The 18,264-nt window shown below is 38.3% G+C and overlaps 1 protein-coding gene across 7 annotated transcripts in view; it reads left to right on the top strand.

Moving 5' to 3' along the window:
- C2CD5 (C2 calcium dependent domain containing 5) overlaps positions 1 to 18,012 on the top strand; it is a 47,981-nt gene extending 29,969 nt beyond the window's left edge. For 4 of the 7 annotated variants that reach the window (XM_072399920.1, XM_072399919.1, XM_072399917.1 and 1 more), the window contains 12 exons: positions 382 to 522; positions 1,947 to 2,010; positions 3,293 to 3,354; positions 10,146 to 10,244; positions 10,624 to 10,713; positions 11,260 to 11,347; positions 11,566 to 11,643; positions 12,518 to 12,562; positions 12,720 to 12,821; positions 14,675 to 14,865; positions 15,772 to 15,918; positions 16,183 to 18,012. In XM_072399920.1, the coding sequence (XP_072256021.1) occupies positions 382 to 522; positions 1,947 to 2,010; positions 3,293 to 3,354; positions 10,146 to 10,244; positions 10,624 to 10,713; positions 11,260 to 11,347; positions 11,566 to 11,643; positions 12,518 to 12,562; positions 12,720 to 12,821; positions 14,675 to 14,865; positions 15,772 to 15,918; positions 16,183 to 16,323 (1,248 nt within the window). In that variant the 3' untranslated portion in view covers positions 16,324 to 18,012. The remainder of the gene's footprint in view (positions 1 to 381; positions 523 to 1,946; positions 2,011 to 3,292; positions 3,355 to 10,145; positions 10,245 to 10,623; positions 10,714 to 11,259; positions 11,348 to 11,565; positions 11,644 to 12,517; positions 12,563 to 12,719; positions 12,822 to 14,674; positions 14,866 to 15,771; positions 15,919 to 16,182) is intronic. The other 3 variants (XM_072399921.1, XM_072399918.1, XM_072399916.1) reach the window with 2 other exon arrangements.
- The last annotated feature ends 252 nt before the right edge of the window (positions 18,013 to 18,264 follow it).

Here is an 18,264-nt window from a genome sequence, read left to right as displayed (position 1 = left end):
ATCTCCTTCTAAAGTAAAGTTGAGGCAGTCATCAAGCCATTGTTGCCTGAGCTAGGTAGAATGCCATTGATGTACACCCTCTTCAACTCCACCTATGATCTCCCCCTCCTGCTCTCTACACCACCACACATCACTCTGCATACTTTCCCAAAAGCCTGTCCACACTATATTAATGAAAGCTGAGATCTTCTGGTACTTGTAGTTTAAGGGATGTGTCATATGTAATGTAATGACAGCAAAAGTGTGGTCATAGAGGGAGGATTGTGGTGGAAAAAAAAAAAAAGATTGATTGGAAGTGAACTAACACGAGAATAATTGGAATGTTTGTGTTAAGTTCTTTTGTTTCAGCTAATTTTTTTTCCTCATTGCATTTTCCTAAAGGAAATACTGGACGAGGCAGTCGGGTCACCAATCCCAGAGCCACGACAAAGAACGAGACTTTTGCGGTCACAGTCAGAAAGTTCAGATGAAATAATTGAACTGGATCTTTCTCATGGGAAAAAGGATGCCTTTGTGCTAGAGGTACAATTTAATGGGTGATTGGTAAAGATTTGATTACATCTGCCTCTGAACCTTATTAAGGAATATAACCTGGCTATTTTCAGACAGGGATGTTAATTAAATACCAGAGAATAATTGTTAAAAGAAGTAAGCATTTTATAATATATATTAGTCTGGGCATGTAAGCTGAATTCTAAAAGGATAATGTGATACTGAAGGAAAAAAAACTGTGAAGACAAAAACATTGAAGTTTAAATTGTGGTGCTTTGTGCAAATATCTCCCTCTGGATATGCATTCATATAATCAAAATGTACTGTTTACAGTATGAAATGCATTTCCACATTATTCTGGAAAATGTGCCTAGATCTTTGCTTAAGCATTGGTCACATGGTCAGGCACTATAGGAATGCAGAATTAAGTTTTAAGGATAAAATTGTGCTGCCATTCTGCCATTATCATACCCCTTCACACACACCCACTTCAGGGTTCTCCCCAGGCCCTTTTAGCTGGGTGCACCACCCGGCAGTTTTCAGCACCCACCTGGCTGTTTTTGGGTGGTTACTAAAGAGTTTGGTCACAATACAAGGGCTGCCACCCACCTAAAATTTCTTCCCACCCGGCTTAAAAAAAATTCTGGGTTGAGCACTGCAATTCCTAATATTTCTCAATACTGTCAATTCAGCAAATCTGCTTGTGAATCTCTAACCACCTACATATTAGCTTGTTGTACTCCCTATTCAAAAGCTGTAAATTTGTCGCTGCACTACACCTCCCTTCCAACTATAATATGCTCAACCCTTTGGCATTTGTTTTTTAGAATTTGTGCACATTTGTAAAGTAAGGTACTGATGTTTGATTAAAAGACCCAGCTCACAACAGGTTTTCCAGTTTGTCTTAAAATTGTTTAGTTAAGTTGAGGTCAGGGCTCTGTGTAGGTTACTTGAGTTCCTCCACATTAAACTGCCCAATTAGGTTTGGCTTTGTACACAGGGATAACGGTTATGCTGAAATTGAAAACAATCCTCTATTATTATAGGGCTGAAAGCACATAGTTATCTAAAATGTCTTTAGTAGCTGTAGTATTAGCAGGATCTCCCCCTGAATCGCTAGAACACAGAGATTGGGAAGAAGTGCACATACTTTTGGCCATATGGTAGATGTAATGGACAGGTGTCCAAGACCTTATGATGTACATAGTTCTATAATAATACATTTTCCCTAATTGTATGACTTATATTCCTAACTGTAATCTTTTTCTGTTACCTGCTGAATACAACTGCTGTGTCCAATGTATTCCATTGGTGCAGTACCCCATTTTCTGGCCTTGTTTATTGAAAATTCCAATAAATATCGATCATGTAAAAAAAAAAACAAAATAAGCTTTCATTAGCATGTGTTTTTAGTCAGAGGAAACGTATTCACATCTGTGTTTTCTTTATTTCAGATCGATGACACAGATGCAGTGGAAGATGTACATTCACTCCTTACCGATGTGCCACCTCCTCCAGGTAAAAATTGGTCCTTCAATCCAGAATTGATCTTTCTGTTTTGAATGGAATGCAGAAGATTTAGTCTACAACTGGGATCTCTTTACTGTTAGGGACACAGGGAAAGACAAAGAATATCTGTGAACATGGTTATGAAGTTAAACTTTACTTTTTGTCACTACAGAAATGAATGCTACATATATTTTAATGTCACTTAACCAGAGGGAACACTATGAAGTAGTTGTGCTTATTGCACACTCAGATGAGAATAAATTAAAACAGAAAGAAGTAATCAATCATGTTACCTTAAGGCTGGGTCTACATGGACGGTTTTAAAAACACATGTAAAAGGTTCCTGTCATGTTTATATGCGTTTTTATGCACTTTTACAAACATTTTAAACCTTGTCTTTAAAACACTTAAAAACTCCTATAAATGGCTATGATGGATTTTACCACAATCTGTCGCAATTTTACATGTGTTTATAAAAGTTTTACTTTTTTTATTTTTCATACATATTTTTAACTCTTTCAGTGAATGAGTACAGGGGTACATAAAACCCTCCTCAATCCCTAAATGGGTTAAAAATATGTATAAAAAATAAGACAGGCTTTAATGTTAAAGTACTTTTATTGAATGTGTGTGTTTTGTGTAACTTAAACTTTTTTTTTTTTTTTCCATTTATCTCACAATGACAGGATGATTCCCACTGCTGCATTCATAACATGAGCACATTTCAAACACAGGCTTTTAAAGCCTCAGGTTATACTCTTGGGAAAACGTCCATGTAGATCAGCGCTCGCCAACCGGTAGTCCGCGAGAAAATTTTGGTGGTCCGCAGCTCTGGCCAGAGCCATGGACCATGTCCCTGTACGGATCCCAGACTCAGGGAAGTGGGTGGGTTGTGTATCTGGACACAACCTGCCCGGTCTCCCATCGCAGGTTTAGAGTTGGTGGGTTCTGGCATCATGACGTCACTCTGGGGGGAATTTTCTTCCCCTTTAAATGACATCCAACTCCTCGCGCATGCGCGATCCGGAGCCGGTAAATTTAGTGGTCCGCCGGTCTCAAAAGGTTGGCAACCACTGGTGCAGACTAAGCCTTAGTGGATGCTTCGTAGAAGTACAATCAAATTGGTGTCCACAGGAGCTAAACACCAAGGTTTTGCCGCATTCATGAAGATGATTATAAGAGACCACACTGTGCTTTGACTAGTTTTAAAAACCTAGCAAATTAAACAAGCAAATAGGTATATGTTTATAAAGTGTAGAGGTACTAATTAATCCTAATATCTTCTTTTCAGGTTTTTATAGCTGCAACACAGAGATTATGCCTGGGATTAACAACTGGACCTCAGATTTACAGGTGACTTCTAGAATGTTATCCTTCTCTATTGTTGTCATTACTGAGCTGGATACATTGTGTCTGCTGCTTTGTGTTTGGGCTGTACATTCATTAAGAAAATTCAAGCAGGTTGGTTCTTTATTTCATCAGGGACAGGCTATATATATACTTCTACTACTGGCTTCCATTTGGTCCCGCACTGTCCTTGATTCATCCTTCATCCTGGCGCGGAGGAACTACTGGGCACAGCCATCTTCTTTCTTCGCTGTCTGACTTCAACCTACATCGCAAGATTGGAGGCTGTATCCTCCTATAAATGTAAAAAAAAAAGTCCTGTTCTCCCTGCTCCTGCGTGAGATTGGCAGCCTGAAGCCTCCTGGGGTATGTGACATAAGTGTACCAGGAGGATCTGGGCTTCTCATTCAGCGAGAAACAGAAAAAAAAAGTAGGAAGGTAGGAAAAAACAAACACATTTTTGCTTTATATAAAAGGGTATCTACTCTTTATATAAAAGTAAAAATTGTCATAATAGGTCCTTTAACTGGGTAGCTCCCACTTCAGCCTTGGCAGGCAGCCATGCTGAGATTTTACAACAAACTACATTAAGGCTTATGTTTATTTAACTAGTGATTGAACTTGATAGACTTATGTATTTTTTTAACCTAACTGACTATATAACTATTATAGGAAAGATTGTGAGCAGGTAAGTTTATTTTGTTGCAAGAGACATAGCCTGTCCTTTTTGCAAAGAAGAATTTTTCCTGCTCATAGTTATTATTTAAATAAATAATAAAAAAAATGTAAGTTTAGTTTTGCTTTAAAATGTATCTTAAGAGTTTTGAAGAGAAAATTGCCTCTTTCAGAACCTTATAACCTATAAGGATTTTCTCAAACTTCCATGCAGATTCCTTTCCCTGTAAGTCATGCTTGTCTCACCATGTCTTTTCTTCATAATATCTGGATAGTAAGTTCTCATTCATACATTTCGGTGCCTGCATGCCTTGAGGCCAAAAATAACTTTAATAAGTACTTCACTGAAAATTTGAGCTGCTGCAGGGAATGCCTGTAGCTCAGTTTTAGTCTTCTTGGAAAACCCAAGGGCAAATCATACAAGCTGAGCTACAATTTCTATGGCAGCAGCTGCAGAAAAAATGGAACACTGTTTTCTTAAACCTCCAAATAAAATGCATTGTATGAAAATTACATCAATATGGGGCGCATGCGTGCAGCAGACCAAGATAGCGGCTTGGTAATCCGGCTCTGCGCACCTCGGGCACATGTGCAGACGCTAGCTACCAACTCTTCATAAATATTCTTGCCTTCCGGAACATCCGAGGAGTCTCCAGAGATAATGAGTCTGTCGGGCAAGTCCGCAAAGCCTTCTCACCAGACACCCAGGTCACAGCGGCCTTTAATCCAAGATGGTGCCAGATCTTTCTGGTAATGACGACTCAGTCAGCGATCCTCTGGATGAAATATAGCTGTCAGAGAGTACCCAGCACCAATTCCCCTCTGACCTGTCTCCTGCAGAACCAGGTGAGCGCTTGCTTGGCAAGATTAGAGAAATTATTAGGGATGAAATATCCCTGGCAAATAAAAAGCTTTCCTCAGCATTACTAAAGGAAATTAAAAGGTTTAGGGCGCCGCACATCGGCCCTGGAGAATCGCTTTGATGATGTTCTTTTTCTCTATGATATCAAGTCCAATCTTTGGACAGGAAAGGCTTTGGCACCCAGACTAATTAATTGGTAATAATAACACTACCTATTCATAATCAGTAGATGGCCAGCGACATCTAGTACTTCAATCAATTGATGATGTAACAACAGTATTGGAGGGACACGAGCAGGATCTTGATAACACCCAGTTAGAGTTACAAACATTGAGGGATCAGTTGGAAGATGTGGAAAACGGTGCTAGAAGGGATAATCTCAGAATTGGAGGCATTCCCGAAAGTGTTACAGATCTTAATGGAGTGGTTACAGCATTGTTTGATGCTTTAGTACCTGACATTCCATCTGAACCTCTTGAAATGGATAGGATCCACAGGGCCTTATCTCATAAACCTACTGATGGCACCCCTAGGGATGTCATCATTAAATTTCATCATTACCGTACAAAAGAACTGATCTTGCAAATGGCCCGTACTAAAGATTTTTTAGGTTACCAAGGTTTCTCCCATCAAGTTTTTGTGGACCTAGCTCAATCCACCATCCAAAAGCGGAGAGCCCTAAAACCGTATCTGTGAATTTTACAAAATAACAATGTGTGTTACCGATGGAACTCCCATTACAATTACTATTTACATATCAAAATCATCCCTATTCTGTGGTTACAGCGGCTGATTTGAGGAAATTGCTTATATCCTATCAATAGTGCTTCTCAATCTCCAAGATCATCACAAGCGACGTTTACTTCTTCTGCCCGCCAAGCTGCGTCACCAAAGAAATTTAACTCTCAGGAAGTATCTTGTTTCAAGGCTTTGAAACGCCTTCAATCCCAATCTTATCGTAAAATGGCTGATGGCAGCTTTTTACAGCCTTTTTAGACTTTTTTATTTTTTTTTTTTTTTGCAACAGGCTTGATAAGCTGTACATTTGCCTTTTTTTAATATTCATACTTGCACTAATTGGTTTAGTTGGTACTTTTTGATGTATGTTTCAATTTATACGATTGGGGTGGTCAATGCCCTACTGTTACCTTTGCCCGAGGTAATACATGTTCCCCCTTTTTTTCACTGACCTTTGTGATATTGTCTTTTTTGGAAACCAAGGGTCAGCCATGATTCACTACAGTGCCTCCCTTCACATGGTTGTTCTATGTTTTTTTTCTATGTTTCGAAATGTTTTTTTTTTTTTTTTGTCAGTGTATTGGTTTTTATTTTCGTCTCATTTTTATCCTCATGATACTTGTTTTTTTTTTCCCATGTCCTGTTACCGACCACGTTGTTATGTATTGTATTTTGTTTGTTGAGTGTTTCAGATGGCACTTAAGGTTGTAACTTTAAATGTCCAGGGAGTGAATTCCCTGCATAAACAATCTGCTATCTTTAATTATTTGGGATTCTTTAAAAATTTTTCAATGAGTAAAAAATGAGTGTTTAATAGCGATACATAAAAAGACCCCTTTTTTTGCCATAAGCAAATTTCTGGTCCGCAAGGGTGATATCTGATATTGGTTGGTTCTATTTTATACAACAAAGTAACCATATGTACCTATTATGCCCCTAACATGAAGCAGATACATTTTTTCTCCCATTTGTTTACTTTTGAAAACACTCATGTACAAGGTACAAGGCTGTTTTATGTGGCGATTCCAATATGATTTTGAACTGGATAGTCTGATAGTTTTTCCTTTAAAACAGGAGATACACTCTTTTTGTTCTTTATTGAGTGATTTGGCAGTGACAGATGTATAGAGGGAATGTCATCCTGTGGCAAAGGATTTTACTTAATATTCCAATCCACATGGTTATACCTCTCGTATAGACCATATATTTGTTTCTAGCACTCTCCTACCACAGGTGACTGAATCTTAGCATATTGACATGGCCTGGTCGGATCATGATCCAGTGCTTCTGGTATGCAATTCATTTTTTCCTAAGTCTTCTTCTGGTAATTGGTGTTTTAATCACTCTTTATTATCATATTCTCCAATAATGGCTGATATTATTGCTCAGACTACTGAATATTTCAGAACTAATACCGGTAGTGTTTCCTCTCCTATGGTTCTGTGGGATGCTTACAAAGCCGTTATGCGTGGTGTACTTATTCGACATGCATCTAGACGCAAACGTGAATGTACCCAACAACTGGTTAAGATGGAAGCAGAATAGGCTGTGATTTCTGATATTTTTAGGAGGCATCCCACAGATTGAAATAGGAAACTTTTTCTTAAAGCTAAGACAGACCTAAATTTATATCTTGCTGATGCTGCAGAATGTAGCATTTGGTGGACACAACAAAAATTGTATGCAAACAGTAACAAAATTGGTACAATGTTGGCCAATAAGTTATGGAATATGTACCTAAACATAAACCTGCAATCTTTTTGCGTACTAGAAATCATGTTTATACTTCTAACCCCATTAATATATTAGGGGAATTCAGACACCAGTTAGCCAAATTATATAGTGCACCCTCACAAATTTCTTCTACCAAGGCTCAAAGTTTTTTGTCTAAAGTTCAGCATCCACAGTTATCTTCTGAACAGGCAAATTGTTCTGGCATGGATATACCCGTTTTGGAAGTGCTAACGTCTATCAAAATTCTTAAGATTGGCAACAGGGGTAGCCCGAATAGGGTTGCTGCACTTTTTTACAAAAAATATGGCTGATTATTTTGCTCCGTATTTGACTACTCTTTTTTTTTTACCATTTAGAGCCATCTGGTTTTCCCAGTTTGACTATGTTACAAGCACAAGTGGTTATGATCCCTAAACTTGGAAAAGACCATCCTAACTTGGCAAACCATAGACCTATATAACTACTTAATATAGACCTCAAAATTTTAGCTAAAGTACGAAATCTTGGCAATGCTTAAATTTAGTTTTACATATATGGAATTTTGGCAAGGAATTTATATCTTGGAATAATGCTATATACTCTTGTCCTTCTCCATCAGTTAAGTACTGTGGTTATGCGTCCAAACCTTTTAATATTGCTCGAGGCACTAGGCAAGCAGGGGTCCCGTTATCCCTGTTACTTTTTGTGCTGGCTTTGGAGCCCTTTGCAGCGACTAATAGGCAGAGTGGTGATATTACAGGATTCCAAATATCACAATATGCCCAAAAAATTTCATTATTATAGACAACATTTTGTTATATGTCACTTCTCCTCATGTTTCATTACCATTGATATTAAAGATTCTCACTTGGTATGAAAATATTTTGAGGCTTAAAGTTAATTCTTCGAAGTCTTTGGAACTGAATTTGTCATTATCCATGGCATATTCGGAAGTCCTTCGAACCAATTACCCATATCATTGTGTTAGGGTATTACCTTATCTAGATCCATCCAGATTGTCGCGATCATGTGGCGTTATATAAAGCTAATTGTGTACCTTTACTTACATCTCTTTGTGGTCTTATGCAGTCTTGGAATATGCCTCATATCTCTTGGTTTGGATGCATACACGCTATCAAGATTACTTTTTTGCCCAAACTCGTGTACCGAAAGCGGGTCCTCCCAATACATTTTCGTATAGCATTTGCCAAACTCTTCAGAATAAAGTGTTGAGGTTTATTTGGAAGTCCAGGCTTTCCCATATTAGTAAGCAAGTACTTTTTTGTCCCAAATTTAGCGGGGGGCCCTGGAGTTCCTCATTTATATTTGGACTGCAAAGCACCCCTAAATAGCCCATCTTATTTATATTCCTAACAAAGACTTTCCACTATGGGCTTTGATCGAAACGACCCTTGTCCATCCCAGCTCTGTCGCTAGTTTGATTTGGGGACCCCCATCCCTTAAATCTAAGAATATGAGCCCATTTCTGGTTCATATGTTACGGATCTAGGATTCAGTTAACAATCGGGCAAAGCCTATTAGTGGACCTCATCCTCTGATGGATTTATTTAATAATCCCCTATCCTGACCAGGTAGTATTAATGAATCGGATTTTAGTTGGTGGATTCTACAGAACTTTACTACACTTGGTTATTTGGTCTCCAGCCTAGGGATACATTCTTCTGCCTATTTAAAAGAGAAATATATTCCTAACCCAAGAACTTTTCCATTATTTACAAATATGTTACTTTCTTTATAGTTTGTTTAATAGGTTTCAGTTTAATTTAATCATGAGTATGTTTGAACGCATATGTAGAGATAAACCTGTTAGGTAGGAGCTATCTCCTTCCTGTATAACTCCATTGATAGCACATGGTTTGATAAACCTTCGATGTATTTGTCAGCATGGGAAAAGGAACTTTCTATTGTTTCCTTAGAAAACAATACCTCCTCCTTGTGGCAGGCTATTCCCAAAACTTCAACGAAGCGTGATTGTTTTAGAAAAATCTTTTAAGGTCCTGATGAGATGATATCTCACTCCTGCTAGAATAGCTTATGTAGTTCCTGTAATGTGAAAGGCACTATGGGTCATATCTGGTGGCTTTGCCCTAAAGTATCTAGGTTATGGATAAGGGTGTATCACATGATTTGTTCAGTATCGGGAATTAATTTACTCAAGGATCTTCAACATGCCCTATTTCATGTTCCTTTTCCTAATGTTAATAAAAAATCCTCTATTCTTATCACTTATATTTCTATGTCTAGTAAACAAACTATCGTATGTGCATGGAAATCCTCAGTTTTAAATTTCTTGGAAATTAAAAATCGAATGCATGGTACCATGGTTAATGAGAAAATTACAGCTATTGTTAAAGATACTCATGACAAGTTTTTGGCAATGTGGCAAACTTGGTTGGATTAATATCTGCCTTCTCAGAGAACTCTTTCTCTCCTTTATATTTAAATTCTTGTTTATTTAATGCTTTAATAGGATGTCTTTTTGTGTCTGTTTTTTTTTTTTTTAATTCATTTTTATTTTTTTACTAAGTGTTCTCGGTATTTTATGCCAATGCTTTGAAGTTAACAGCTATCTGTGTTTATTTTGTAATATGTTGGATTACTGTTTTCAATGACTATGTTCTTTTTACAATATATTTGTTGGCTTTTTTTATTTGTATGTGCTTTATCATCTTAAAACCTTAAAAGCTTTGTAAAAAAAATGACATCAATATTTAGGTGAATGGGGATTTTACCTTTAAAATGATAAAACCTTTACTGACTACACTCACTCCTTGTTGTCCTTTTTCAGATGTTCACCTCCGTTAGAGTTGTTCGAGTCAGCAACGTAAATCTTACCAATCAGACCCTGAACAAGAGTTTTAACGACATATGCGAGAATCTCTTGAAGGTGTGATGTCGTTTTTTTACCTCACTTTCTGCATTATCCCCCAGTCTGTCTTTTCAATTTCCTCGTATTTCTTTTCTTGCGTATCTTTTTGTTCCCCCTTCTCTGTTTTGCTCCCTTTTTTTTATTTGGTGGGCATGTGGGGGGTTCACTTTCCAAAGAATACCAAATCTTGGGCAAGGAAATGTAAAATAAAATGCATATTTTTTTCTTGCACATAATGGATTCAAAAGTCAACAGAGCTTCAACTAACTTACTTAGTAAGTGAATTATTCCTTACAGAGTAATCATTCACTTAACTACATGATTAGCCTAAACTCCTTTAGTAAAGCAACCATATTATCATGCATATCTGAGCTTGTCAATCTTCCTTCTCTTTTAGAATCTATATTTCAAGCTGCGTTCAATGGTCCCCTGCTGCCTTTGCCATGTCAATTTCACAGTTGCAGTTCCTGAGGACGAAGCAATACAGGTGCAGAGATTTTTTTATCTTGTATAACCTTAAAGATTATCTGTGTGCTATGTACCCTTCTGTACACCAGTAGTAAAGCTACGTACACACTTCCAATTATTATCGTCGGAAAACGAACGACGAACGTTCCTGCACGATATACACGAACGATCGTATAGCACCGATCCTGCACATAGAGATAACGACACGATCGTTCGTAGATATTGTACACACAATAGATACGATCGTTTGAGCGATAGAGGAACTATATGCACGACAGGAAAGTGAACGGACGTTCGTTCATCACGCATGCTCTGAACATGGACGATCAACGAACGACCGTACACACGAACGATGTTCAACGATCGTCGTCCAATCCGATCCGCCGGTCCGGTCGTTCGTTTCCAGCGACTTTCCTCGTTCGTCGGCGTCGTTGGTTACTTTTTTTATGAACGATTTTTTGCCCAATCGATCGTTCGTCGTTCGATTGGAACGATAAAAATTGGAAGTGTGTACGCACCTTAACTGTTGTGTTATTCATTGTCTTATCTCCTATTATTGATGCAGATTGCTGTTACCGCTGTTGCTATCACGTTTGACAAACAGAATGCGTTACAGGCCCCAAAGAACAAGCCAGAACGAGCTAATACTCGTGGTAAGCAGCTGCAGGAAAATCAATCAAATATGTTACATAAACATCAATCAATTACCTGAATTACTGTAGCTGCATTTATAATCGGCAAAGTAAGAAACTGAAATTAGCTGACGTGTGGTTGTTATAGGTTGTTGCATTTTGCATGTTTCTTGCTCTTAGTTTCTTGCACCCCTTGAAAATGTTCACTTCTGACATTGTTCTTCCTTCAATTTCCACAGACACAGATGAGCAGCTGCAGTTTTCTTTAGAATTATCATCTGAAACGTCTGGACTACAGCCCTTCTCCCCATCAAAAGGTAAGGTTTTGTTCAAAAGGACATCCGTTGGTGCTTCTGCTTACCATTTTGAAAACCCTCCTGCCCTATCCAGCCCAGTCCTTTGTGTAAAAATATGAAAACGTTCGGCAATCTAAAATGTTTTATTGTTGCCAATATTCTGAGAGGGGAAAAAGAAAGCAAAAAAAGGAATTTAGCTTCAGAATGATTTTTGCTGACCACCTATTGTTAAATGTTGGAGTGTGTGTAAAATCTCATACAAGCTTCAACATGGTAATGCCATTTCAAAAGTTATTTTTTAAAATCTGATATGTACCTTTTATTAAAATTATACTTAGTGGTCCTGTTATAAAGGTCCTTGGTGAAAAATGGTTAAAACACTATTTTATTTTTTAAAAAATTGAGCAAACTAGTGACCTAGTTAGGTTTACAATTACTTTAGGCACAGTGCTTGAGGATTACATTTTTACAGCTAAAAACTTCTGTTATAGCGTTAGTTCAGCTTTGTAACACTGTGCCCCTGCATCATATTTACTCTTTATTCTTCATTTTTCTTTGCTTGGCTTCTCCTTGGCTTATCTATTGGATTGGTGCAATGGCGCACTGTTTATGTGTTGGTCAAGTGGTGTCTAGTATTCATTCTTAATGTGTGGTTTTTAGTTTAGTTTTTTTTCTTAGCTTACTTTCTTTTGTACTGACAGCCTAATGATTTCTCTTTTTCTGCATTCAGTTTGGGGGAAGGATTAGTTCTAGTTGGATTTTTGACTGTCTGCTGTTCCGGTTAAAGTTTACTCAGGGGCAAATTCTGTTAGAAAAAATGGCTTTATTAATACTTTATAGTTGACTGGTTCTCTTTCAACCATTCCTTATCATTTTTTTTTGATTCTCATTCCAGATTTGCAGGAACGAGGGGGTTCCCCAGCCAATGCCATTCAGCGAGGTAAGACTTACTCGTCCCCCCTCCCTTTCTTTACTGCAATTTTCTTTTCTTTCCAAGAAGCCAATAATTTGCTTCATCAGGACACAAAATGATGAGCAAGAGACGTCATCCATGTTTTTTTTCTTTGTTCCTGTCTTCTCTGTCTGTGTGTTTCCAGTCACTGCCGCTGATTACAGTTCCTTTGCAGACAGATGCAGCAGCTGGATAGAGCACATAAAAATGAGAGCTCAGACCATAAGACGTGGATCAATTAAAACAAGTAGGCAGCTGTGTGTTTCTTCATTGTCCTGATTGTCCCAGGCCGACATGTTACACGCCGTGGTGATGGGAGGCGGGGGGGAGGGGGAGGGGGGGCTGTCTACCCAAATCGATTCTTCAGAGTGTGAAACTTATTGTATGTAGATAACGGGAACATGCATTTTAATGTGTGTTTACTTTTAGCAACATCTAAATTGTACCCTGATTTTTGTGTAATCATTGGTAATTACATCAACAATCATATGTTTTTGTGAAGTGGTCAGGTTAGAACTTTTTAATATCCGTTTTTAAATAGTCTGTCCACCTAAGTCACTCACTGGCTTTCATTATCTTTTGTGGACCCTCAATAAATAATGAGTGCTAGGCACCAACGTTCCTGGTTTTTGGCCACCACATCTCTGTAGTACATGCACATTTCCCTGTGTTTTATTTCTGTGCAAGTACAGAAAATTGCCTGCTGATCTGTCAAATATACAGTAAGCTTGCTGTAGTTAACAGACAACACAGTGCCTGCATTGAAGCAGCAGTCTCTGCTGCATTGAAATCTCAGGCAGTGTTGTCAGCCCAGACCATTTTTTTCTGCTGAACGATCACCTCACTGTTTTCTAATGTATGCTGAAAAATTCATCCTCATCATTGCATTGTTACAATGGCATGCTTTGGTGCAATTAATTTTTAATGGCACCCCCTACACACATATGCGTTTTAACAGACGGCAATGCATTGTTGTTATCTTAATTTAAAACTACTTGCAGGCAAAGTTACATCCATAGTGGTGCATTTGTCAGCCCATTCAAATGAATGGTCAGCCATAATCTTTTGCATGTTAAGCGCATTGCAACAGACTTGACCGTTCCATAAACATCAACGTAGCTGGGTGTTTTTTGTTAGTTCTCATCCATCGGTCAAGTGAAATTAAATCTCATATTGAGATTGCTCATCAGGATACATGTCGCATTCAGTGCCTTACTTTTCTTCAGTGACAGGGCCTGAGGCTTCAGGACATGCTGCATACAGGAGAGAGTAACTGATCAAATGATAAAAATGACATTTTAAGGTCTATTTATAAGGCAGGGGTTGGGCCTTAGCTTTAAAAGTCATGTGACCAGACTCTTCTCCTGTCTTTGCAGAGAAACACTTCAGACTCTGCAGACTGTACACCATGGCCTGAATTTTACTCATTGTAGATAACAGTATCTACTAAATGGTTATAATGGTGGCCTAAAAACAAGTCATCAACTTTCCATAAAATAAGCATGGTTCAATGTCAGGCAGCATCTCATGGACATAAGTACCACACACAGCTTCTGTTAGGTGGTAGCTGGGAAATATGTCCTGTGCAGGTGCATCGTCTTTGAGGAAGTGTAGAACGGAGATTCTCATGAAAACGTAACTAGGTAAATAAGGGGGAAAAATACAACAGCGCAATCTACGGTACAATTTTCACACTCTCCAAAACCTGATGATCAATTCTTCCAGCTCACGATTGTTTTCAAATCTTTGCGTGCTTCTCATGCCCCTCCTGGTCTCCTCTCTTCTTTTTCAGATTTATTTCCCATCATTTTGCTGAGCTCATTCATGGTTCTTTTTGCAGGAATGTTACTCTTCCGAATCGCCATCCTTCCTCCTGCGCTTGCATGTCCTGCATGACTGTCCTTCATCTAAACGTGTTTCTTTTTATTTCCATCTGTGCCTGGCTCCACAAGGCTGAGATTCATCCTGTATGCCACCACCCGGGCTCATGCCAACCAACCAATGAAAACACTTCCTGTTGTCCTCCAGACTGTCCTGCACTGTCAGTTGGCCATTCTCTGTCCATCTGAATCTCACCAAGTTTTCTTCCTTCTCTTCCAGTCACGTCGTTGGACAAGGCCAGTCCACTGGGTGACAGTCAGCTGAGACACAAGCCCAGCACTGCATTTGGAGGCCCAACTGTGACTGTTGTGAAGATGACCCCACTATCCTTTATACCTGGGGCCAAAATAACCAAATATCTGGGTATTATCAACATGTTTTTCATAAGAGAGACCACATCATTGAGAGAGGTAAGGCAAATAGGATTCCAAAGGTTAAACATTGTTCTGATTGAAAGCCTTAGACGGCCAAATTCTTGTTGTTTCTGAAGTCAGGAACAGATCCAGGTAACTGTAGCTATCCTTAGAGAAAATAAAAAAATTGTACTTCTCATGGTCTGTTTTGTCACAACCTTTCTTTGGAGAACATCAAGCATGTTTTTGCCAATACATTGACCAATACTTAACAATCATTAACTCATTTTTAAGCGCAATATGCACATTACCATTCCTATACATGGTACCCTGTGCTGAGAAAACATTTTATTTTAGAACTAGATTCTCTGCTAATAGTTGTTAACCAATCAGAGTGGTTCGCGGTCCTGTGGTCACATGAGGTTTGTTTACAACTGTCCACTGTGCAATATTATATGCAAAGAAAAAATAAATGACAATTCCTATTTCTTAAGTTCCAAAAAAGCTGGAGTAAAAAATACTTCCTCTCCCCTAAAGCTTGAGACCAGCTTGAGACCAGCTTGAGACCATGTCATTGACTGTTGAATTCAGTGCATAAATACAGGGAAAGACTTTCGAGAGAAGAGCAGGAAGTTCATTTCACAGCCCAAATGTCACTAGGAGAAATTAGAGGAATTTCCCTTTAGAAGTGACACACAGCATTAAAAACCTGATCAAGGTTCTAACCCTTTACTTCCTCTGTACAGAGCAAAAGCTTGCAGAGTTCTACTTAAAATTGGCAACATATTTGAAGATGTTAATTGTTTCATATAAAATTTTAAAAAAGGTGAATGTGAAATGCTATTGCACAGAGGCCCAGATTGTGTACTGTGCAGGTTTATTTTTGTTTTGGTTTAATATATTGTCCTGATACACAAGTTCCTTTCATCAGTGATATTTAAACATTTTGTATACATGTTACAGGAAGGTGGAGTCAGCGGCTTTCTTCATGCCTTCATTTGTGAAGTATTCGCCATGGTCCGTGCGCATGTAGCAGCTTTAGGAGGCAACGCTGTTGTGTCGTACATTATGAAGCAATGTGTGTTCATGGAGAACGCAAATAAGAACCAAGTAAGAAGCCTTTATACTTGAAGAGGGTACATAGCTTGATAATAAAGAAACATCATTCATATTGGGAGATTTCGGTTCATTTTCTATTTGAGTGACAGCTGTCAGGTTTTGTACTTTACATTACATTTTGGCGGCTCTGACTAATTAGCATAAAAGTTAAGTATTAGTGCATGGTGGAGATTATTCTTTTTGTACATTATTGGGGGTGTTCTGCCAATAAGTTGATTAAACAGTAAAATAAACTTCCATTCTCCTCATTTCTAGGCACAGTGTCTCATCAATGTCAGCGGTGACGCGGTCATCTTCACGCGAGAATCTGAGTCAGATGGAATGCCAACTACATCACAACAATCCATGACGACTACTACAAACCAGACCATAGGGACAGCTACAGATGGGACATGATAGCTATTAAAAGGAGGATGATCCTGCTGGTGGGATGCAAATATTGCCAAATTATCATCCAATCAGATTTTGATCTTCTTTCTGGGTTGCTTTTTACAATCTGGAAATTCACTTAGGTACATCAACGTCTGTAGAATTCAACAATATAATTGCAATAACCTGCATGTAGGGGCCTGAAACTTGCTGCGTAACTTTACCACAACATGGGACCGAAAGCCCCAATCTCACAGGGCTCTGACTTCAGATTGTTGGAGACGCACACAAATTGAGCTGCTTTGTAGGAAAGAAGAACCTGAAATGTATTTATTCCATGCTTTTTGTTGTCAGTTCAGCAAATCAGCGGTAACTGTTGTTACTGTGCCGAGTTCTGCTGTAGTGGCTGCAATATATTTCACATACCACCGAGAGGTGAATACCGCTGAATTATTTGTTGTAGAAAACTCCAACCTTTATTCAAACAGTAAAAATGCAGAAGACTGGGAGCTGCGAGTAACCGCTTTCACACATATTCAAAGCCTAGCTAACTACCAACAACTTTTGTTCCCCCATATGTTAAAATGTATGGCTAATTGTTGCTTGGAAGTACCTTTCTTTCATAAATTTAGCTTAATGTGAAGTACAAATGTACTTCAGGTGATTCTCCCTCTAGCTAGCTATAAACTACTAACTGCACATATAGTAATTCAAGAACCATGCTTACTATATGACTGAGGGGTATTATTGGTAAACCTTTAAAGTTTTAGTAATAAAATTCCTAAGGCTTACATTTAAAAAGAACTTAACCAAGCAATGTATACTTCCAAAGTGGCCATATAATATAACGGTATTAGGGGTTTTAATGTGTTTGGCTAGTCTTCCTTCTTGGTCAATAAACTGAATCGGCAATAAATAGAAAATATAGCTTTCAGAAACCACAGGAGTTTCCATTTTTTTATGTTCATGTGCCTGGGGGGAGTGCCCAAATGCTACCACTGGCACCATGAACTTAAAGCAGGTTGGGCAGGAACTCCAAAATATTCTGCTTGGTTCAGAGCGACAAATAGTATGCATAATACAAGCCCTTGCTAGCCTCATATAGACACATAGTAGATTTCATTATCTAATCTGGTTAAAAATCAGTTTTCATAACTTTAGATTCATGTTGCACACTTTTTAGAAACCCCAACAAAGATAATGAGAAATGTTTGGGTAGAAAGTTGCAGCATCAGACAGATGGCATTGTGTATAAAGATTCTGCTTTGCATGGTACAGACAGATTAAGTACAGAATACATGTATAGTAATCTTCAGCATACATCACTGTCAGTATCTTTTGTCTATAATGTGATTGATTACTAACACAAGATTATTTTTTTTAAAGCCAACAGCAGGAGACAGCATTGCAGCATCGGTGAAGCTCTGTATGACACTTATGTGTCTGCAAAAGTTTATTGCTTTACAAGTCATGAGAGATCTGTCAGACATTTCTGTAAAGATTTAAAATCAGCTATATTTTTGATACTTTATTCATAGTATTTTTTGTTCTGGTCATTGTCATTGCACAGAAGACACAAGAAGGAGATGTTGCCTGCCACAGTGGGACGCTCTGATCGGAAACATATACTCTAAACTTGAATGTAAATATTTGTATGTGGCAGGTTGTAACATTTCCAGAGTGTATAGAGAGGAATAAACTGGTTTCAATGAGAAAGTTGTGCCGATTTCTTTTGGATGTTATGTAGATGTGTTTTTCTCCAGGCCAAACTGTTGAACGCATATTGTTCTGGCATATGAAACATTTGCAAACTTTATATCACAGCATAGATATTATGGATATTAAGGTAAGAGAAAGCAGTGAATTGCAGCTGTAAAGCTAACCTATTCTTCGCTCGCTCACCTGAATTCCAACCATCTCCACCAATTCCTACTGCAAGCTTAATTTAATGGTCAGCTAGTGTGTGAA

This window comes from Pyxicephalus adspersus, chromosome 2, assembly GCF_032062135.1.
Source record: "Pyxicephalus adspersus chromosome 2, UCB_Pads_2.0, whole genome shotgun sequence".
In the NCBI taxonomy this organism is placed as follows: Eukaryota; Metazoa; Chordata; class Amphibia; order Anura; family Pyxicephalidae; genus Pyxicephalus; species Pyxicephalus adspersus.
The sequence above is the reverse complement of the archived record's forward strand: the minus strand, read 5'-3'. Positions and strand labels throughout refer to the sequence as shown.